Here is a 24,809-nt window from a genome sequence, read left to right on the forward strand (position 1 = left end):
TATATCGCTATATCGTTATCTTATATCCTTGCGTGTCTTATATCGCTATATCGTTTTGCGCTCGTTGTCTTTGCTCGATGGCTTAAATCAGATTTCTGATGCATCGCCTTGAATGAAAGTCGCTGTATCGTCTTGCCGATATATGCGTTAAATCGATATGTCTCGATACATCGATTTATAGCCCAGTCCTAATCAGTGTTATTCATGATTTTGAAGCATGAAGTTATTTTTTTAAAACCCATTTCTTATAAGAACGGGTATCTGACTTTAAGTAAATGACAAAATTTCTGTTTAGACAGTTAATGATCAGTGATATAATTCGCGCTGTTAGGCTGTTTAATAGAGAGGAAAGTCCTTCCAAAGTTTGAGTGCTCTGAAGTTAATTTAATTTAAATGGTAGGTTGACGTTCCTTTAAGGTAAAACTAGTCAAAGTGACTTCAAAGATGGGGTTAAAATTCATCATTCAAGTTTGTAAATTTAAAAAAATTTTACACTTTGGTTCGAAGTAGACAGATGTACAGTTTGTAAAAATAAAAAATAATAATAAAATGAAAAATAATAATAATGAAATAAAATAATAGAACAAAAAATGATAATAAAATTAAAAACACGTTGTAACTTGTCTCCACGCCTGTCCTTTTATTTATATACTGTTAATATAATTTATGTTATCTCCTTTACATTTTATATTATTTATAACTGGCGTTGAACTGCTGACCCAATTCTGAGTTTACGACTATCAATGCTCAACTCCGTAGCCTTATAATTTTGAACGTAACTCAGAAGACAGGGAACTCCTGAATGGATCAGTGATACAAACTAGCCTTAGTGGGGGACTTTTTGATGGAACTAACCCGCAATTGCGGTGCACGGTGAAGAAAACCACTGATACATCCCTTAGTTATCCCGACGGCAAGGGGAGTCTAACACATGGTCTATCTACCACTGAGGATATTTTGCGTCAGCACTGTGGTCAGTGCGAGCTGTGAGCAGAATTCGTACAGCTCAGTCACTGCTGGTTTTCGAAACTGGATAGAGGCAAACGCTCTAAGCACTGAACAGCCTCTGCCTTCTATATTGCATTATATTTATACTGCCTTGAAAGAAAAATCAATGGCTGAGATCATTCCTGCCATTTATTACGACTCTTTTCCTCTTCAGTTTTCTCGCATTTTAATAAATTTTTGGCTATGAATTTGATTAAAAGAAAAAGAAGGACTGTTCTGCAGCTAAGTTGAAAATAAATAAAATATTTAAAAAAAAATAGACTGAAAAAAACTGTCATTTTTAAAGGCGGGATTTTTGCTTCAATATTTTTAGGGAGGGAAACCCGAAAAAATTCCACCTCTTACTACATATTTAAAAATGTTCAAGTTTTAAAATTTTTTCATCTCTCAACTTCCTAAAAAGAAATTTAAAGGTTAAAGCAATCCTTTTCTTTCTCTGAATCAAATTCACGGTCATATAATTATTGAAGAGTGAAAAACGTATGGAAGTGAGGCGTTCCTAGAAAAAGTTGGGTAATGGGAAAAATGCGATTTATATTCTGATTCAGGAGCTCATTCTACATAAGAATCAGCTACTATGGTATGGGTGTTTTACTTCATGAGAGGCAGTCTTTTTACTCGGAGAAAAAAAAATCTGGTAAAATTACTGTACTGTATAATAATGACACTTCTCGTTTCTTTTTTAAAAAAAGAAGAAATTCTGGCTAATAAAATCAAAATATACGGTATTAAAAACCTTCAGTTGGTAATTTTGCTTCTGACTTTAATTTAACCTTTAAGTGCGGTCATTAGAGAATACATTTCATCATACAGCATAATTTTTTTTTCTTTTCCAGAGTGTCTCAGTGAGTGTATCAGTATTGACCTTGACTTTCATCTCTATCGATCGTTGGTATGCCATTTGTCATCCCCTCAGCTTCAAAAGCACAGCCGCCCGTGCCAAAACAAACATTTTCCTCATATGGTTGGTATCAATTATTGTCGCCCTGCCAGAAGCCATAGTCCTCGATACAAGAAAGCATCCAATACCCCTGGAGACCATCTATCTTACAGATTGTGCTTACACATGGAGCGAGAGCAACACCAGAATATACCAGCTGTTTCTTCTATTGTTTTTGTACATTATTCCCTTTTTGTTGATGGCTGTGGCCTACTATCAGATTGCAAAAGTTCTCTGGAATAAGAATATACCAGGATCATCAGAAACTAATCACCATGCTTCACGCACAAGTATGTTATTATTATTACTTTAATATTTGAGATATGATTTCCATTTTATATTGGATAGTTTACGATGATATTCTGACCGATAAGTAAAAGATAAAGGATAATTTATGTTATTCATATGAATATTTAAATTTAAAAGAAAAAACTGTAAAAATATGCTCCGCCCAAATATGCAAAAATATGCATCCGCATGTTACTTTCTGAATATATAGATCAGTGACCTCTCAACCTTTTTTTTTTTCTGTTGCGGCACACTTTTAACGATTTCAAAATTTGACGGCACACAATGAAGAAAATTAGATTAAAAGTTGTTTAATTACCTATTTTACACTGCGATAAATAGTTTGTGATAATAATTTTGAATGTGAAATAAAATAATATGTACTACAAAAGCACATTGATTAAGGGATTATTTATTTCTTTAGACCAATTTTTTATTAGTTAGCAACAGTTATTTATTTTTTTTGCTAGTTATTAGTTGTTAGCTTGTTTTCTATAGTTATTAACTGTTAGTTTTTTGTGATTTCTTGTTAACTAGTTTTTTTGCTAATTATTAATTGTTAGCTTAATTTTTGTTAGTTATCCTTTGTTAATTTGTTATTTATATATTTGTTTTTTTAGTTATCCTTTATTAATTTGTTTATTAATTGCATAGCTTACTTTAATGATTACTTTAATGCTCTTACAACATTACTTTAATGCTCATTACTTTAATAGCTTACATGCAACATTACTTTAATAGCTTACATGCAACATTACTTTAATAGCTTACTTTAATGCTCTTACAAAAATTTTTAAAATTGTGTGCCATATACAATTTAAACACTTCCATCTTATTTTAAGATTGTNGTGTCAAAGACAATTTAAACACTTCCTTCTTATTTTAAGATTGTCAGAGACAAGACAATCGACCACAAAGAGATGTTCACGCGGTTAAAGCGTAGAAAAATTATAAAAAGTAGGTATATATATAATATTATATATCTATACACTTTTCTTTAGTTTAAACTTTACTTATAATAAAAAAAGCATTATAATTTTTATTGTATCAGTTCTAATATTTGGCGGCACATTTTAAGAATTTGGCGGCACACAAAAGTGCCGCGGCACAGTGGTTGAGAATCACTGGTATAGATGTTGCCGAAGTGATAAATGTTATTGCTAAACATCTGTAAGCTGCTTATTGCCTGCTAATATAGTAATAAACATTTTACAGCTGCTTATTAATTACTAATATAATAATAAGCATATTACAAATGTTTATTATTTACTAATATAGTAATAAAGATCTTATATATGATTATTACTATATTAGTATTATTATATTTTTACTATATTAAATGTTTAATATTATGTTTATTAATGAAAAAAATAAAATGGAAGTAGAAAATATATTCATAAAAGAAAAACAAACAAAAGAAAAAAGATAAAAGGTTGTACTCAATGAAGGAGCTGCCTAATGTTTACCGCTTATTACAGTCATTAAAGCTGTTTTTATTTACCGTACTTTCGAGGAAAAAAAGGTTCCAGTTTATGTTTCTTAAATTCGTTACAAAACTTCTATTTGAAACTATATATACTAGAAAAATTCTTTTTGGGTCTTAAAACAGATAGATATCTTAATAATTAAAAAAAAATAACTTAACTTTTTAAAAAAAAAATCCTCAGTATGGCGAGATTTTTCCACCTAGACGAAAATGGTTAATATCAATTTATAAGTCTCAATTTTAAGGCATTTTTATTACCCCAAACGAAGTGTTAGAATAACTTTTCTAATTCAGAAATTAGATCTCTGGCGTTTTTCATTTTCACAAATCTACGGCTTTTATTTTATTACGGCTATTATTTATTTTCACAAATTTACGGCATAGTGTTACGCCATTTTCATCATAAGCAAAGAGTGAGCTAGCTGAAAATCGGCAAACTTGTTCTAACAGCTATGAATAGCAGATAGTTTGCATCATTTAAAAAATTGTATGTTATTTGTTTGTTGTTCTTTTTTTTTCAATATTTTATTATGTAGTACAACCTTTAAAAAAACCTTTAAATTGTGTCCCTTTTTAAATTTCTGCGTAATTTACTTTATGCATGCTTGATTATTAGGGTTGTTTTTATTTTTATTTTAAAAAACGATTTGCAACCTAAGTCTTTTAACTCTAGTTACAATTTCATTTTCTAATTTCAATCTGCGTGTGTTTGATTTAGTGAGATTTAATTTTCTTGGTAAAAATTGTTTAGTTTTAATTAAGCACGATTAAGGCTCAATACATTCCTTTAAAAAACTTTTTTAAAAGTAGCGAATTTAAGAAGATAATTGAATTTATTACTTTTAATACTTTAATTTAACAATTTTCTACTTACATTATTTGATTAAGATAATATTTGAACGATAACAGTGAGTATATGAAGATGAAGGGGGGACGGTTCATGCCCGAGGAAACTGATATTAAGAAAAACAAATTTTAAGACTTGGTATTCTTTAGAATGAATCTTTAGAATGAAATCTTAAAATTAAAAACATATACGTAAGTCATAATATTTTTTTACATCCCTTAAAAACTTCAAAACCTAATTAACAATTTTCGATTCTGCAAAAATAAATAAAAATTGAAAATCGATTTGGACAAGAAACGTTTTTTTTTTCCTCAAACTTTCTCCCGATCAAATACTTCCTCACTACTATTCCCGTCGTCTTCTTCGTCGTCGTCTGCTCCAAGAAAAATGGACCACCCTGATTAACTTTTTATTATATCGTTACTCAATTTTATTGGTTCGAGGGAGTAACCTAATTAATTAGTGCATGATCCACAATGGCTCAGGGGACAGAGCGTTCGCCTTCCAATGAGGCGAACCGGGTTCGAATCCCAGTCGATACGAATGCCGCATCCGGCTTGCACCGACCACAGTGCTGACGTGAAATGTCCTCAGTGGTAGATGGATCATGGGTTAGAGTCTCCTTGCCGTCAGGCTTACCGTGGGAGGTTCTCGCGGTCTTCCTCTCTATGTAAAGCAAATACGGGTTAGTTCCATCAAAATATCCTCCACGAAGGCATAATTTCTCCCAATACTCAATCAAGGAGCTCCCTTGTCTTCTGGATTGGGTTCAAAATTATAAGGCTACGGAGTTGAATATTAGTAGTCGTAAACCCGTAAAATTGGGTCAGCTGCTCAACGACGGTTATAAAATATAATATAAAATAATTAGTGCATACGACATTTAAGTTACAAAGTGCGTTTTTGTGTCTGATTTCATAACTTAAAATATCGTCGTCACTAATTAATTAACATATTTGAGGTCACCCTCGGGAACCTTTAAAATTGAGTCCTAGAACGTAAAAATCCGATCGTTGGAGCAAAAGTTTTTTATTTTGCGCACTGTACTTTTCTTTGCTGTTCTTGTCTACTTGTGGACAGGAACCGTTTTCCCCCAGCACGGACCATCTTCACTGTGTAATAACTCTCGGAGGTAACTCTGATTTTCCAAGTTATTGAGTTGTTAAAACTTCGCTGTCCTCGAAATACAATAGATTGCTATTTAATCGCCATTTTCTAAAAAAATGAGCATAAATTAATCCCACCCCCTGGTCTGTACTTTGTTTTTGACGAATGCCAAGCTCTGAGTATCATGCCATTATATCTCAAGTTAGCAAATACTTTCGAGTCAAATCATTAAAATTTTTGAGTGATTTCTACTTGTCCTGACAATCCAACTTGTCTCCCCCTCTGTCTTCATACGAGTGAGTTTATAAGTCACTGAATGAAAGAAAAAAAAAGGAACCAATTTTGAGAATCGGAGCATGAATTTTAGAAAAAAAACTTTCAAAACTAAACCTCATATATGGTTATCAAAGAAAAGAATTTTTAATTCATTTATTGTTAATTTAAATCGGTCAAATAGTATATGAGTCCGCGGGAATAAATAGAATAGTGAGTGAATGAAAGATAGAATGGATAGAATGCAAGATAGAATTAGATTGATTATAAGAATAGGAGGGAGACAAGAAGGAAAGGGGGGAAAGGTATAATAATAATAGTGAAGTAAATAAAAAAGTAGGTAAAATAAATAAAGACGCCTTTATTTTAAGTTTCCTTATATTTAGATGTAAATAAAAAATACTGGTGGTTTCCTTATAAAATCCATTTTTTTACTTAAAAACAAACTATTATTTTTAATTTAAAGACAAATATTTTGAAACTGCAGAATTAATTAATATAAAACATTTTAAGATTATTTTAATTCAACGTATTTTATTTAGAAACACAAGTTTGAAATTGTTACTGTTTATAATGTTCTAAAAAATTTCAAAGAGTCTTTTACTCAAAGAGCATTATTTTGCTTCTAAATTTGAATTACTAATAAGGCAAATTTATATTCTTTTCAAATATTATAAAAATTTAGGATGGCCTCATGTTAATTAGAGTAACTCTCATACGGTAGCAATTTAGAAACGTTTCGCTTAAAATCTTTAAAAATTAAACGATAAAGTAAGAATACTTGTCATGTTTTCAATAAGCAATTTAATTTAAAATAACCCGAATATTAAATTGTTTTATGTTACTAATAGCAATCAGTGAAATAACAATTTTTAGTAATTAGCAAATACATTTTGTTGTCTGAAAAATTTAAAAATTCTATTAAACTCTTTTCGACAGAAAAAAAGATTTTATTGATTGACGTCATAAAAAAACTATTTATTAAGTTCTTCAATTGACCTCTATTTTCCACCGCTAATGTTACCTCTGAAGAAAAAAAAAGGGAATATCTTGCTCAAATATCTGAAAAAATTATGAGTCAATTTTTGAGCAATTATTTTTTTTAATTTGTTCATTTATCTAGTTAATTAGTTTTTTTATTTAATATAAATGAGTAAATTTGTATTTATTACAAAAACGAAGTGTACTATTTTTTTTTTTTTTTTTTTAAATTTCGAATGTCACATTAAAGGACAATTGAACATCAAAAAGACAACAATAAATCTATAAATAAGAGCGAGCAATCCAGTAGCGTTCCCATATAGATTTCCGAGGGAGAGTCCATTACCTCGTGGAGGTCACACAATGTGCAAAAGGGATCATGAACCACTTTGATCGTACATAGATGTTTTTTCAGGCAATCGTGGTCAGTTATCAGACGAAACATGGCAACAGATTTCATCCTAGTCCACTGAGGGACATTGAGAATCTGTTTAAGCCATGGTTTATTGGAATTACGATTTTTGAGTTCCTCGTGAAAAGAGGCCCTGAAGATGTTCTCTATGAGGATTTTGATATTATAGAAAGGAAGTCACGAATTAAACAAAGTGTTCTGTTACGTGTGTTACTACAAGAAGTAATTTTCATTTTTAATGTAAACGAATAAATTAAAAATTTTGTTTGAACATTTCTATTCCAATGCCCACATGGGTTGACATTCGTCAATTCAGGCGTATTAGGACAGATTTGTTAGCCACTCTTTCAAGGGCACCATATTAGGTGGGCCGACGTTGCTCCCACTGTAAGGACAGATAGTATACGGAATGAACGAATATCCATGTCTTGACCAAGATTCGAACCAAAACCAGGCCAGTTCCCTGACCCCTACACAGTTGAGTCAGAAAATATTGTTTTTCCAATGCCCATCTGGGTTGAAGTTCGTCAATTCAAACGCATAAGAGCTGATTTGTTGGTCACTTTTTCAGGGACAACATATTAGGTGGGCCCACGTTGCTCTCGCGTTTGAACATAATTGTTCTCGAATTTTTAGATAGCTTCATGAAATAGAACTTTTAAAAAAATAAGAAAAACTTCTCCCCTAAATGTGGTTATTAACTTTCTGAGACATAGTATATCCTGTAATGCAATTATTTTTGTTGTTTGATTTTATAGAAAAAAAATAAGTTTTTCTATCCTAGATAGAAATTTGTTTTTTTCCTGAGAAATAAAACTAAATCAATTTTCAGATCAACAAGAATTAAATTGTGTTACTCATGTTATGGCCCACATTCAAATTTATTTATTTAAAATTTAATTGTTTTTTTTTTTTCATTTAAATTGAAAGACAGTTATTTTAACAAAAAAAAAGACATACTTTCTTCAATTATAAATAACTATTTCAAAAATCAAAGTTTCCAAAACATGTATTTTACTGGAATCAATTACTTAGAAAATCTATTGAATTGATTTACAGAAAAACTGCATGAAAAGCTGCAGTAGAAATTAACTTCAAAAATAAATACAAAGTTAAAATTTGAAAAAAAATTAAATGTACATTATAACAAGATCGGCAAACTAAAAAGGGAATATTTCTGGAAATCAATTCATAAGTTATTTAGAAAAATTACTTCAAAGGTGGCATAAAAATTTTCTCTCTAATTTCCTTCTAAACATTTTATCTCTCTCTCTATATATATATATAGATAAAACTCAACGAAACAAGATAAACAAACCCAAAGTATTTGAAAATCCATTCTGTCGTTCTTTAGAAAAACTACAGCCGTTTTTAGATTTGTTAGTAAACACGAATCGCTTTAAAAACGTTTTAAAAAGTTCTCAAAAAGTTCACTCTTATTTATTTTTTCATTTCCTACTTTATCGGATCATTATAAGATTTGAATCTGAAACTAAAACAGTTGTTATTCATAGTTATGGAGAAGTAAAATAACCGAACACATTGACTAAACCTATAAATGTTTTCATTTCATTGCAAGAGCCCGTGAACAGATTATTATAATTCTCTTCTCTGCATTGTTTTAACTTGTGTTTTTTTGCGATTCTAGAACTACGTAGGTTACCAAAACGTATTCTGAGATCTAGAAAGATTTTAGAATGTAGAAAAAAAATCTAAATTTTCACGAGTCCTTTTTAACAAATAGTAGCAACAAAGACAGATAATGATAGATAGTAATAGTTGAGATAAAAGTATTTAAGAGATAATGTTATTCGAATGTGTGAAATTAATAAATATTCCATGGAAAATTTGCAGACATTTATATAAAATATTACTCTATTGTTTTACAGTGCACCAAAAAGAAGAAGAAAAAACTGACCACCTTGAATAACTTTGGATCGGATCTTTAAGATCTGTGAATCAATCTTAATAGTTCTAATGGGTTACCTTTTATATGTTAACTAATTAGTGCAGACGATATTTTAAGTAACGAAATAAGACACAAAAACGTACTTTCTCTGAATAAACATATATTTTTATCGGCGGATTCGAATTTCTGACCCACAAAATATGGAGGTTAGCTGCAGTCTGGGAAATATGGTTCCAATAGTTAGTCGGGGAAAAAGGTCCGAAAGCGGGAATAACTTAGTGCTAAGTTTACTTTTTGCGTATTTCACCAAGTCTCGAGTACTTTTTAAGCGAATTGAAAAATTTTTGAACACAGTTGTAAAATTCGTTTATCCAAAGATAAGTTCATGAAAAATATAATTTTTAGTAAATATTTATTATTTTATTTATAAAAGTGAAGATATTTAGAATTGTAAGATATACAATTTTCTACATTATTTCAAAGAATGTAATTTTATATAAAGGAATACAAAATTTTGAGCAAAATTAATCGAATAGTTTCTTAGAAATTGAATTTTTAAAAGAAGATTTTTTTTAAAAAATTCGATTTCTCAGGAAGTATTGATCGGTTTCCTTCAAATTTTGTATTTTGCCCTTTGAAATGGCATTATTTTTCAAAATGATGTTTAAAAATTGTATACCTTTCAATTCAAATTTTTTTTGACTGTTATAAATAAAAAAATTAATAAATAAATTTAATTTCTTAAATTAATAATTATAATTAATTTTAAACTAAAATTATATTTAAATGGAAATTCTTCGGAATAAATGGAATATTCTTTGGATAAACGAATTTCACAATTCTGATCGAAATATTTTCAATTCGCTCAAGGAGTTCTCGAGATATGGTGAAATACGTAAAAAGTAAAATTAACATTAAGGTGTTCCAGCTTTTGAACCTTTCTCCAGACTATATGTTTCCCAGACTGCCAGATAACTCCTTTATTTTGTGGGCCAGAAATTTGTATTCATCGAAAAAAATTTATGTTTATTCAGAGAAAGTACGTTTTTGTGTCTGCTTTCACTACTTGAAATATAGCCAGCACTAATTGATAAGCATATTTGATGTTACCCCCCGTACCTTCAAGATTGAGTTCAAGAACGTAAAGATTTGATCTTAGATTTTTATTTTGCGTAGTGCAAATTGTACATTTTCTCAAAAAGTGCAGAACTATTACTTTTTTTAGCATTTTCAAAAAAACAGCTGAAGGCAGTTAGATTTCGCACTAGAATTAATTTAAATAGTGCAGAAAGAAAAACTTTGAATTTAAATTACATAATTTTTTTTTATCTAAACGTATGTGAAAACGAAAATCTATTGATACATCAAATGGTATATTACAATGATTTTCATCACCACAAAATCTATAAAACCTAGCAATCGAACTATGAAGTTTATATTCGCTAGAAAAATTAAACGATTTATTCGTAACTTTTTATTAACATTGTGGGAAGCTGTGCCTCCGAGGTAGCATTTATGGATTTATATAATTAATTTGAGATCTAGTAAACTTTTGTAAATTGATAGTAATCATTTTCCAAAATGGAAATAAAATGGTCAGGTTTCTTTGATGAAAAAACATGTATGGAAGTGTTACAATATAAAGGGAGCTTCAGAATATAAATTCCACTAACTTTTTAAGCTGGTATTTATAGTATTTACACTAAATAGTAATTTAGGCAAAGCAATCAATTATTATCAATTTAGACTAAATAGTATTTACATGCGTCATTCTTTAAAATAGTACGATGAATTTAGCATTAGAGTTGCAATTTTATCAAAAAATAACTGTTGAATGTTCAGTTTCTTTGAAAGAAAGTGACTGAAAATGTTAGTAAATACCTCAAGGAATTGATTTCATAAATTTGAATTGTGAAACTTATAATTTTAAAATATAAATAACGTCTACTTGCGCTTTTAATTATGCCATATAATTAGGATTTAAATTGTTTATTTTTTCCAAAATAAAAAATAATTCATTTTTTATGTAATTGCGATGAAGTGAATTATAACAATAATTGAACACAAATCGTATATTTTTTTTAATTAATTCATAAATCTTATTGTTATTTTAATTTAAACTCCTATCTCGTTTGTTTTGTTTTAAATATTCTTCACATTAAAAAGTTCATATTAGATAACGTAATACAACGATTGTTAAAATCTCATTCCTTTTTTGCTTTGCACAATAAAAATTGTGTTTTCTCCATTATATAAAGCAATATCTCACCTACAATTTGTTCTCCCTATAGCAATCTCAAAGCAGAACGGTAAAAACGGCACAACAGTACGATTAATCACAGTGAATCCTAGTTGTGAAGGACAGATACAATCTCGGAGAAAAGCGGCTAAGATGCTCATAGCGGTTGTGGTCATTTTTGGATTGTGTTATTTTCCAGTTCATCTCATCAACGCCCTCAGGTAAATAACTAATAAAGTTTTGCATTGCTTACGTTTTTATTAGGCTGTTCTCTCGCATTTTAAATTAAACATGTGCAAAAGCATTGCATTCAGAATAGATTGTGGCATAATGAAGCAATCTTCAAAGTGACAAAAAAACTACTGCTGAAACTAAATCTACAAAATTAGTGTATACGGTATTTTTTGCTACAAATCAAATACAAAAACGCGCTTTCTCCGAAATTTTCCGACAGTTTTGTCCTTAAATTGGATTTTTTTTCTGGAAAATATTATCACGCACATTTTTACTTTTAGCTTACTGCACTATAATTCGAAAACTATTTAGACGGAAAAAATGTCATTGTATCTTACTATATATAAAATTCTAATGATGGTGTCGCAGTTTTCCATTGTTGTCAGTGCATTTTTAGAGGCCAGAAAATCACGTGGTGTGATCCAGTTTCCCCCCATTTATTTCCATATTGTTTAGGTTGTCATCAGCATAAAATTAACAAAAGTCGTGAAGGTATTGTTTTCCTTTAAGTATTTTTGTATCCCTAATTTAAAGTCATTTTCCAGTACTGCTATTATTAGCGAAAATCTTAAATTAAGGTTGCGAACTCATCAAATTTGTTTGAGCAATATAACGTTTTAAGAATATAAATGTTATTTTAAAAAAATGATAATTCGAAAAATCACTTCTGTTCACCAAGAGATCTAAATGTTTATAATAATAATCGATAGTAATATTTGGACGTGGGAAATAGAGGCGCAAGCACGTAAATAAACATAACTCCTTTTAGTACATATATGTTAAGTGAATAATTTTAACTTTAGTAGAAAAAATGTTCCAAGAAAAAACATTTATTGCGAAGCAATCATCGGGGTTGGTGAGCGGTAGCGAACAGGGGGCTCAGCCCCCTAGTCTATTTATAAAAGCTGTTCAGCCGAAAAATAATGTTTGGTGCTTATTTATTAGTTTTTTTTATTATTCTATGTAATCATCAATAAAATTTTTTTGTCTGAAATGTAAAATTCTCTGCATCTTCATAACGAATACCATTTTACTTACTAAAATTAAAAGTTTGAATGAAATAAGTTGAACAGTTCCTGTAAAAGAAAAACTAAAAGATAAAGAAAAAAATCCTTAGTTTTTATAGAAATTTTAGAATTGATCAATTACCTAATTACCATCTTTAAATCCAATAAGGTAATGAATGGAGAGTTCAAAAACTGTTAAATTAAGCAATAATAAATCGCAAATAAAATAAACAGTAGTTTATTGGGTTAATAATTGTTGGATAAGCGAACTTTAAAAACGGAGGGGAACATATTTTATTTTTCTTTATTAGTTTAAAATGCATAGCAAAATACGAGAATAGTAAAATTTATATTAAGGAGAACTACTCTCCTGACTAAACTATAAAGACAGATGGTCTACTATCCAAGATGGTGTATAGCGTCTATAATTCAAATGTAAAAAATTCATTTTCTGTAAGGTTTTAAATGATCATCTGCACTCATTAATTAGCATACCTTATTAGATATGCTTATCAAATCATAAAGGTTATTTTTTTAATCTCTAATTATTACGTCAAAAATTGCTTAACATTTCTATTTTATTTATTTATATACTTTTTTATAGTTTTGATTATAACTTTTTGTTCAATTATGATAACTTCTCTTATTTGTTTTTGCGTTTGACATAGTTACTGAGCAGTTTTATTTTGTTTTCTTGAGTATGTTTTAGCAATTATTTCCATTTTTTTGTACCTTTTCCAGACGTTTAAACTGGACATTCAAGTAATCAATATATAAAATTCAAAAGGTTATTTGAACTCATATTTTTCTGTGATGAACTATGCGATTCTAAAATAGTAGCCTGACATTTAAACCATTTTTACAACTAAAATCTTAAAAATTGGTATGTTGAAAAATTCTTTTTTTTTTTCAAAAAAAAAAAAANGTTATAGATGTAGGGTGGCATTATTTTTTCTTCGATGTCCTTTTGTTTATTTTGCTTCTAATGTTTTTTTAATGCATAATAAAATAAAATTAAAAGAACTTCAAAGCTTATTTTCTTAAGAGGGCAAAAGAGAAGAACCATAGAGTGCATCACATTCGAAAGACGTGCGAGAAGTTCTCGAGTGTGTTAGAAGTTTATTACGAAAGTTTTGCACTTTACAATTTTCTTTTTAACTGTGAATTTCCTACAACATTGAAAAAAGATCATAGATTGTGTTGTCATCAGTATAAAGCTCCAACCGAAATTCGAATGTTTTAGAGATACTTGTATTGTCACAGAGCAACACTTGAAATTTAAGCACCTGAGCTACTCAAAAAGTGGTTATTATTTTGTTTAAAGATTCGGCAATAATACGACAATAAATTTTGCGAGCAGTGATCAAAAAACGATTGAAGCTTGTGTTGTCCTCCAGTACAGAGTATCAGTTGAAATTTGACTACTGTAGCTAGTTGGAAAGTAGTCCTGGAATTGTGATAACAAAAATTCTCTTTGGCGATACTAAGAAGATAAATTTTGCTTGCTGAGCTCACTAAACAATTGAAACTTGCATTTTCATTAGACATTGATCTCTAGTACAGATTTTTGTTCTCTTGTTTTTAAGAAAGTGGTCCACAATTTGATCGCAAAATACGACCCTCCTACACACGAGGACGAGTTAATAAAAACGTATTGATTATAAAATACATTTCGCCATCATTCTCAGATATTTTATCATAAGAATTGTCACCTAAGGCATACTTGCCACAAAAAAAGACAGAGAAAAATTAACGTTGTTCGAAATGTGCCTCTGTAGTACTAGGAACACGTACTTTTTATTGAATCTTAACTATTTCACAGAAATGTCCAAAGATTCATATCGGGATGTTGAAAACGATTTTTAAACTATATTTTATAATTAATTTCTGTATTATTCTCTTTTCTTTATTATTTTAACGTGACTACATCTGCTTATAATATCTCATATCTTATTTTCATAGGTATACAGTTGGACTTCCTCAAAACCCTGTGACAACAGTTGCTTCTCTGTTATCCCATTGGCTGTGTTATGCCAACAGTTCTATCAACCCCATCATATATAATTTCATGAATGGTCAGTATTATCATATTAAACAGTTCATGCTATTTCTTTTTACATTTACTTAGAAATAATATTTTAGAAAATTACATGGGGAAACAAACTTTTTGTTGGATTCATACAGATACTTCATCTTGCCTAATTCGGGTGTGAAAATTTCAAATCTGAAATTAAATTTGCTCCTACAGCGATATTTTTTAAAAGAACATTTTTAGTATATTTTATGACATTTTTAGTTTATTTTTTAAATGTACAAGCTCAAAAACGGTATATAATACCGGTAATGCAGCGTAATGTAAAACGCAAATGTAGCGACAAACTTCTGGAAGAGTTAGGGCACATTAGTAGGATTAAAATTGCGTAGTAACTCAAGCCAAGAAATGTCGTCATATGCAACTGGGGGCTTTTTCCCATTATGACCTGTTCAGACGCATGCGAAAAAACAGCACCCTTAACGTTGATACTATCCCTTGTTACTTATAACGTTGTTAAACTGGTACATTTCGACAAAATATGTCATTTAGGAAAAGTTTAGCTTGAAGAGAGAAACCGATCTGCAGATTTGATCTGCAGATCGGTTGAAAAAATCTTATGCAACACAAACATAATTGTTCCCTGGTGTTATCTAACTTTTTTCTAATTTTTTTAAAATTTACTTTTAGTTGATATTGCAATTTATTTCAATAAATTAATTCACTAATAATTTATCAGTTAAGGAATTTTTTCACATATTTTTTTTTCATTAATATTAAAAAAACCAATCTACAGAATTGAAATTTTGTCTGAGATGAAAAGGGGGAGAACACTGTTACTTTTTCACATTTTGTTTTGAAGAAAAAATTGCATAGAAATAATATTTTAAAAAGAAAAAAAATATTCTTTGAGTATTCATTAAATTCTTTTTTTTAATATACCTCATGTACTTCTTCATTCCATTCTATTCTTTTTTTTTTCTTTAAAAAAAATAAAGACCATTTTATATGCTCTGACAATAAAAAAATTTTCATTACTGAATAAAAAACATTAAAAAGTAAAGAAACATAATTACATGAGCAAAGAAAATTATTACGTGTTACTTACGTCACTAATCTACCTTTTAACAGATAATTTTTCATAAAATATTATGAAAACCACTTTGAAATCTGTAGTGTGTATTCAAAAACTACTATCCAATCTAATTTATGATTAGATTTCAACAATTTTAGAAATATTACCGTAAATTGCGAAAGTAATGTTTTTCTGCATAGTTACTGGTAAAAATGTGAAGTGTTTCAAAGCCTCCGTAATTCAGCTTTCTTAATGGAGGTTAAAAAATGATTCTACATTCTCTTGCAACTTAAGAAAAAACCATTATCCCTATCGAGAGATTCTGTTAGCATCTAAGTGCAAACCAAATGGATACCAGGCTTCCAATGTGACCATATATCAACATCGCCAACTTTTGAAACGTCGTTGCACAGCCTTGTTTTTGCTCACTTTCTTAAATCGTGCGAAATGAGGAAAACAAAACTTATTGAATAAAAACTATTGTATTTTGTTTCTTTAAATATACACCGAAGAGCCATTACATTATGACCACCCTGCTAATAACATGTAGGACCACCTTTAGCCCTCAAAACTGCTAGCACCCGCCTTGGCATTGATTCCACAAGATGCTGATAGGTAGTCTGAGGTATCTGGTACCAAGCGCTCACCAACTAGTCCTGCAATTCCCTCACATTGCGAGGGGGTAGCGTGGCAGCACGAATTTGGTTTTCCAAGTAGGACCACAAATGCTCTATTGGATTAAGGTCAGGTGAATTAGGGGGCCAAGACATGACTTGAAAGTCAGTGGAATGTTCCTCGACGATTCGACCCTTATGACATGGTGCATTATCCTATTGGTAAGCACCATCCCCCGCAGGAAAAACTGTTGCCATGAATGGGTGAACCTGGAATGCAACTATGTTCAAGTAGCTTACAGACGTCAGGGATTGTTGTATGAGGATTATGGGTCCTAATGTGCCCCATGAAAACATTGTTCCTGGGCGAGAAACCATGAAAATCTGGGCGAGTCCATTGTTATAGATGTAGGGTGGCCATAATGTAATGGCTCTTCGGTGTACATATTAGTCTTTCTCCTCGTATTTAAAGAAAATGTTAAACGAAATAATATTGTTGCTTGCAAAGGAACTTCTTCAACAAATATAAAAATAAAAATTCTTTATGTCGCATTGGATTTGTTAAAGGCTTGTCACAATATGACGAGCCATTTTTAGTAGTCCAATCAAATCTAGTGGTCTTGCAACGTCATAAAGATCCATCTTTTTCAAGAACGAATGTTTTCCTTATTTATCGGTAAGTCTAGAATTCGAGAAAGACTATGAAACTTTAACCCTTTTTCTATGATATAATTCTATGATATATATCGTAAAAGATAACACGAACTAAATTTCTGTCTGAAGTGCTACACTTTTAAAAGCTTTGATATTGGTTTGGAAGCATATTTGTATAATTTTATAGCAAAATAAAACGGAATCGCGGATGATTACTCAAATCCTATACCGCAATGGTCTTTTCTTAACTTGTGACTTAATGTAGTATTTTAACAACAAGGATCATCAGAACAAGTATTTTGAACAGGTATTTTACCAGTTAAAATGTGTTAAAATTATTATTTAAATCTTTATGTAATTAAACTCACAGGTTAGGAAAATTGTATTTAAAATACATTTTTGAAAATTATTTTCTTATTTCATTGAATTGTGTTCTAATAATATTTTATATTGTATTTTGTCATAACAGTATTTTCAATTGTAATGATTTAATGATTTTTAATTAACCTACTGATTCATTAAAACACTATTTTCTTGACTCTAATATTCATTGATTCAGCCATTCATTTGTTTTCTGATTTATTGATTTCGTGACTTACTGATTCGCTGATTCTTCAACTCATACATTCATTGATTCATTCTTTTATTTTTATTCCGCTATATGTAGTTTATTTAAGCACTCCTTAATGCGGTAAAAACTAGAGTCTTTCCGCTGTAGGAACGTGAAAATACGGATGTTTGTAGATCTTTCACAGTTTTACAAATAAATTCAGAATTCCTCTGTTTGCGTTAACAAAAATATTAAGTTTAATTTTAATTAAAATTAAATTATAACTAAATTAAATCATTATATTAAAATTAAATTAAAATGTAACCCTTGAAAAACATTTCATATTCTTTATAAAAAAACCTTTAACACCGTTGGCTGAGTTTCAATCTTCGCTTCAATTTTGCAGGAAAATTCCGAAAGGAATTCAAGAATTTTTTATGCTGTTATTGCTGCAGAAACTCTTACAGAAGAAGACAAATGGATCACATGACCGGAACAAAATATCGATTTTCCACATCCGTGACTCAAATGGAAAACATTAACTTGACCACCCTCGACAAAACTTAATCTTATATGTGTTTATTGTTTTAAATGTTTTAATTCTTGAATGAAATTGCTTTTAATGTAAAAGTTTGTTGTGGTTTTTTTCTTATACAAATATCGTTTTGTCATACACGGCGAAAACAAAGAACAGTAATCTGAAATCAGATAACAAAAATGGACTTAAAAAAATATAAGTTAGTTAATTTAATATTTTTATTTCATTTTTCGCCGCTTATTTCGTTTTCTAATGTACTACATTCAATGTATATAAACCTGCTTTTTTATTTACATATTTATTTAATTTTGCATTACTTCTTAAGACAAATTTTACGAAAATCCTAAACTACATGTCAAGATGCAAGTAATAAAATATTTCATTTTATAATTTCATTTAATTTTTCTCTGCACTGTTAGAAATTTATCTGTTAAAAATGGCTAAGTAGCTATTTATTTAATTGTTATTTTACCATATTCAAACAAAACAGTCAAATAACTATAAAAAAGATTATATTCAAACTATTGAATGTAAGAAAAAACACATATTGCCTGTTTTTAACTAATAAGATTTAACAACTAGAATTCCATTCACGCCAACTAGGCCCAATTTATGAAGCTTAGCTTATGAACTTATGAAACCAACTTATGAAGCGCGGAACAACAACTTTGTTCCGTGTAGCTGGGTATATACTGTAGCTGAGAGTGATAATCGGTCAATGTCACGACCGTCTGAGCAGGGGATCGAATCCCACTGTTAATTTCACAATATTTTTTCTATTCCTTCAACAAGTGAGGAGTTTTCCGTAATCCCCGCACTCTTCAATGGGTCGCCCTGGACTATGAGCATACTAAACTATCATTCACAGATAAATGGCGCAGCACTCACAGAGCTCTAATGCCCGTTTAAATTTCGTTTTTATTGTTTAGAAACCATGCTAGGGTAAAATGGCTACAATACCATATAGTTTTATATCCACGGTATTTAAGCCGTGCCAGTTGTAAACGATTTTAAAACCGTAAAAGTAAAAAAAAATATTCCGAATTATAAACCTTGTGGTTAATCGAAAGAACAGACTGTTTTCAATTATTTTACCGTAGTTTCAGAATGAAAATTCTAACAGTGTGTGCTGTTAATACGTTGCATGTCATGCCCAGAATTACTATTTTTCATTTACATATTATTTTTATGCAAACTTTTATTACTTTTCCCCCAAGTTTTTTTCAGATATATTTTATTTATTACCTTTTTCATCCCTTGAAACGGAGTCATTCTCTTGTTTATGAATGTTTTTTTTTTCTGCACTGTAATTATTGTTATTCAAGGTGCTTCGTAAACAACACATTCAGTATATATTTTTAAAAGTCTCATCAAAAATAAAGTGAATTACATAGAAACATTAATGGTCACAAATATAAATTTAAAAAATAAAGTGTTTTAACAATTAAAAAGAAAATAAATCTAACTATTATCGAGATAAATTCTAATACAGATGGAATAATAGTCACCAAATCTAAAGGAAACCAAAAAGCTGTTGGAAAAAAGGCAGAAATTAAAGTTGATTTTTATTGAAAATCTATCAATCAAACTGGTTATTTCGATTTTTTAAAGGAAATAAATGTATCATCTAATTTAGAAACATGTACAAGCGTCAAAAATAATCTTTAAAAATATGAAAAATTTTCCCGGATTTAAAATTGCTAAAGTTATTAGTGATAGATTTTTGAAAAATCAAGATTACAATCATTAATGAATTCAATACTACAAAAATAGTTATTCGTTGACTTTTCTATCACATAAAGTGTTTTATTTTTATGATGAAGTACTGGAAACGGGCACATTTTTAATTTAAGCGTTGAAGAATAGGAAAAACAATGGTGGACAATATGAACCTTCAACTATATCAAGAAGGGATAAAAAAAAAAGGGATATCCTTAAATATTAGTTAAATATTAGAATCCAGACGATTATTTGTAGTTTCTCATATATATTTTTTCACGTTACATCGACTGTGATAAAAAAATAGAGCGTGGAGTCCCTCCGCGTGGAAGAAGTTAAACTTCGTAACCTGCGACGTTAATTGTAGAAGAATCAGCAGTCGTAGAAGGATCAGTAGTTCTATTCAACGACTCTTTTTCCTGCTCCGCTCGCATCCGTGCTCTGTAATCACGGTAATATTGTGCATTTTTCCCTCGTGGACCTCTTGAACCAGTGGAAGTGCTTGTGGTTGCCTCATCGTCTCGCCATGGAAAATGTATTTGTATTAATAATGTATGTGAATGCGTCATAATGTAATTTCAAAAGAGAAAACCTAACAATCAATTGATATTCACAAGAGACGTACCTTGACATAACCTTAAATCCGTCGCATTGTCCGTGGGATTGTTTTCACTCATTTTTTACAATTGTTATCCACTAAATTTGAAAATAAAAAATACTATCCTATTAAATTGTATGTGTATCAAATCAAACTAAAAAAATATTTATAGAAAAACAATACTTTTATGACTTTTATTATTTTTATGCTAGTGAGAACCAAAACAATTTGGAAATGAATGAGGGAAAACTGGATCCTACCACGTGATTTCCCGGCCAATAAAAATGTAGCGTTAAACGTTTAACGCAACCTTGTTGGAAGTCGCATCAGAAGTATAACTTCAAAAAGCAGTTATAATAATGACTATTGAAGTTGCTTTAATAGTCAGCTTATATTCATATCAGTTCACATTTCATATCATATTTCATGTTTAAAAACCTGAATGATATTGTTGAATTGAACATGTGTGAAAATGGTTACAAGACAATTTGTTATAGGTAAGACTAATAGTTCAAAAATTATAAGAGTCTTTAGATAAATAAGTACATTTTTGTACTTATACCTATTTACACGTCTGACATTGTTGTATGAACAAGTGGTGCAGAAGGAAAAATCATCGCCTGTTTGTTTTGGAGGGCAGACATTTTTGAGTTTCGTCCTGGTAGCCGACTAAGCATCCATTGTTTCCAATTAATGACTGACTATCTCATCGTCACCAAGCCACCTCAGTGGAAGACTTATCTATTTTTAACGCCACCTTGCTCGTTAAATGCTATCAATTTCGTGAGACCAAGATACCATATTTGGTTTGATTTGACGACTGATTGCTTTCATCGATTATAACTTTCATGACTAAAAATAATTCTTCAAACGTTGTTTTCTTGGACAGCACCGAAACTTTTTTGTGTAGAATATTCTTTTTCAAGAACAAGAAAGAATTCTCTAACCCAACCATCTAATTATGGCTGATTAACTTCATTGAATACATGTTTCCATTTTTTTTTTCTTTTTTTTGTATACATAACTTTAATTTTTTACTTGTTTCTTGTATAAAGTAAGAACACCAAAAGTTTTTTAAAAAAACTATTGATAGGACTAGAAATAAAAGAAATCTTGTATTTTCTTTATTGTTCTCGTAAACGTAGCAGAGCCTCAACTTATATTTATGGCTGAGTCCAAACGGAAGCTAATTACGAAGAGAAAACATAAAGTATAATTGACGCCCAATGCGAACGCCAACTTTCGCCAACGGAGAAACAAAACAGAATTTTTGCGAGAATATTACAGAGAAAATCGCTACTGTACAGGTAGTAACAATCAGTAAAGTATGCTATATTTTTTTCATTTACACTTGTTAACTTAACTTAAATCATTAAATTAAACATCAGGAATTTATTAGCCTAAACTAACTTGAAACACTAAAAGTGTAAAAAATAATAATAATTTTTACTCTTTCATTTCTGCTAATAAATGTTTCACTCTAGTTTTATAGTTTTAATTTAGCTTTTTGTTACCCCATCTACGACTCACATGCACCAAATATTGAATTCTTACTGCTATCTTTAGCTACACCCTATCGAGTGGTAAGTTAAGGCATCATATTTTAATTATTTATGTTAAAATAATATTATCTAATCATTTTGACACAATTTATTTAAAAAAAATGTCATTAAACACAAATATAGAATTTAACCAAAGATCCAAGCTTCGCAACAATTAATTACTCGCTTAAGTAAATGTCCATTAATCGACAGGCATCTTAAACTGAACGCTGGCTTAAGTAATTCTGAATTTACATTTTTGTGTCTGATTATAATTAATTCCTTAACTAATAGTTAGTAATTGATTATAATATCCAACGTGGGAGTTCCTCGAAGCCTGAAGAAACTTAGTTTATTAAAACCCAATCTACGTAACAAGAATTTATTTTTTCTCAAACATTTTCTAATAATGTTTTTTTCTTAGAGTACATTCATAATAACATTAATTGTATAAAAAATAAAATTGAGAAAAAGAACTAATTATGGATCTAAGACGCAATAGAAGTATTAGCAATATGTTTCTTTAAATAGTTACATTGAATTTCATGCTGCTTTTAATTTAGCCCAAATAAAAAAGTAAAAAACAATTTTTAAAAAAAAACGGTTTTGCATTCAAAGGGATATTGAATGACAGTTAGAGGTTTTCAATAATTTTTTTTAATGAGAAAAACGTTTACGAAAGAGCTTACCACCCCATCCTCCCTCAAAAAAAGAGAAAAACTTTTCGAGCGATTAAAAATGTGGAGATGTAATCCTTGACTTATTTAAGTTTTCAGACCTTAATTACTTCTAATTTTAGTTACTGAAAGTAAAATTTTGAAAAAAAGAAGTAAAACATTGAACAAAAGAGAAAAGTTTTTAAAGCTATTTGCAGAAAAATTTGTTTTAATTAAGATTCTTTTCTTTTTCCATTTAGTTAAATTAAAATTATCATAAATATCTAACCACTTTTTATTTCTGTCATTTAGTAATGCCCATCCGTTCCATTACAGTTACAGTTTATTAAAAAAATATCTTTTAATTTAATGGAAGTATTATAGTAAATTGCATTATAACATCTCATCCGAAAAAAATAATATTTCTGTTTCGGAAACGAACTTTTCTTCAATCGTTGAATTTAATAGTAGGAGAAAAAAGTATGGTAAAAACTACCAGAATGTGGGAAACTTTACTTTGTTTCAATTAAGATTCTTTCTTTTAACATTTAGATTAATTAAAAATATCATAAATATATAACCGCTTTTTATTTCTGTCATTTAGTAATGCACATCCGTTCCATTACAGTTACAGTTTATTAAAAAAATATCTTTTAATTTAATGAAAGTATTATAGCAAATCTAATATATTTTTCTTACACGACACCAAAAAAAAGCCTCATTACAACTCCCCGAATGGCAACGTTAGAAAATCGAGCAATGATTACTGCTAAAAATGTCACATGGCAAATGTCACATGAGGTGGCTCAACATATAGCGCTTTTAAAAACGGAAATAATAACCAGAGTGAGCATTATCACGTTGTTCAATTCAGATTCATGCCCTAAAAACATGATAATATTTAATTTAAACTCAATTAGGAATTAATTAGGCTGGTCTTCTCCATGACTATAAAAAAGCACAAGGTCAGACTTTTGAGAAAATCAGTTTAGTATTGACTAAACAAGTTATGTTGGTCAAGAGTTAAGTCATTTGACACCCATTCAGTAATTGCTCCAAGATGCCAAATCTATAATTGTGTTTTCAAAGAAATTCTAAATGCTTAGTGTTAATTTCTTAGAGCTTTGCAGAAAAAAATGTTTTTTGAATAATTTATTTTGCTAATATGTTTCTCATTTCGCTAATGTTTTGATTTTTTCACCATGTACAATCTAAATAGCTAATATACTTTTTTAAAAGCCAATAAGAACATTGATAGAATTCTTCTACATAAGTACAATACTATGTCTTTGATGATAAAATACTATGTCTTTGATGATAATATGCTATGTCTTTGTGCTAGAACATTGTGTTCATTGGCAAGCGAGCCCAGCGAGCCATGGTTCACGGCGTGAACCACATAGGATTGCGTAGCAATTCTCGGGGGTTGGCGAGCAGGGGGCGGAGCCTCCTAGTTGCATTATAATACCTCATCCGAATCAAAAAATATTTCTGCTTCGGAAACGAACTTTTCTTCAATCGTTGAATTTAATAGTAGGAGAAAAAAAGTATGGTAAAAACTACCAGAATGTGGGAAACTTTAATTTGTTTCAATTAAGATTCTTTCTTTTTCCATTTAGATAAATTAAAAATATCATAAATATATAACCGTTTTTTATTTCTGTCATTTAGTAATGCACATCCGTTCCATTACAGTTACAGTTTATTAAAAAAATATCTTTTAATTTAATGGAAGTATTATAGCAAATTGCATTATAATACCTCATCCGAATAAAAGAATATTTCTGTTTCGGAAACGAACTTTTCTGCAATCGTTGAATTTAATAGTGGGAGAAAAAAAGTATGGTAAAAACTACCAGAATGTGGGAAACTTGACCTTGTTTCAATTAAGATTCTTTCTTTTTCCATTTAGTTAAATTAAAAATATCATAAATATATAACCACTTTTTATTTCTGTCATTTAGTAATGCACATCCGTTCCATTACAGTTACAGTTTGTTAAAAAATTTCTTTTAATTTAATGGAAGTATTATAGTAAATTGCATTATAATACCTCATCCGAATAAAAGAATATTTCTGTTTTGGAAACGAGCTTTTCTTC

General features: G+C 29.7%; 1 protein-coding gene across 1 annotated transcript in view; it reads left to right on the forward strand.

The window, feature by feature from the left end:
* Positions 1 to 18,286, forward strand: part of LOC107441417 (orexin receptor type 2) — a gene marked incomplete at its 5' end in the record, with an annotated part of 49,864 nt that extends 31,578 nt beyond the window's left edge. Inside the window, 4 exon segments of the mRNA XM_043052689.2 lie at positions 1,845 to 2,238; positions 11,543 to 11,711; positions 14,694 to 14,806; positions 18,063 to 18,286. Of these exon segments, the coding sequence (XP_042908623.1) occupies positions 1,845 to 2,238; positions 11,543 to 11,711; positions 14,694 to 14,806; positions 18,063 to 18,223 (837 nt within the window). The 3' untranslated portion in view covers positions 18,224 to 18,286.
* Positions 18,287 to 24,809: the final 6,523 nt, after the last annotated feature.

The sequence above is a fragment of the Parasteatoda tepidariorum genome, chromosome 4 (assembly GCF_043381705.1).
Source record: "Parasteatoda tepidariorum isolate YZ-2023 chromosome 4, CAS_Ptep_4.0, whole genome shotgun sequence".
Classification (NCBI taxonomy): domain Eukaryota; kingdom Metazoa; phylum Arthropoda; class Arachnida; order Araneae; family Theridiidae; genus Parasteatoda; species Parasteatoda tepidariorum.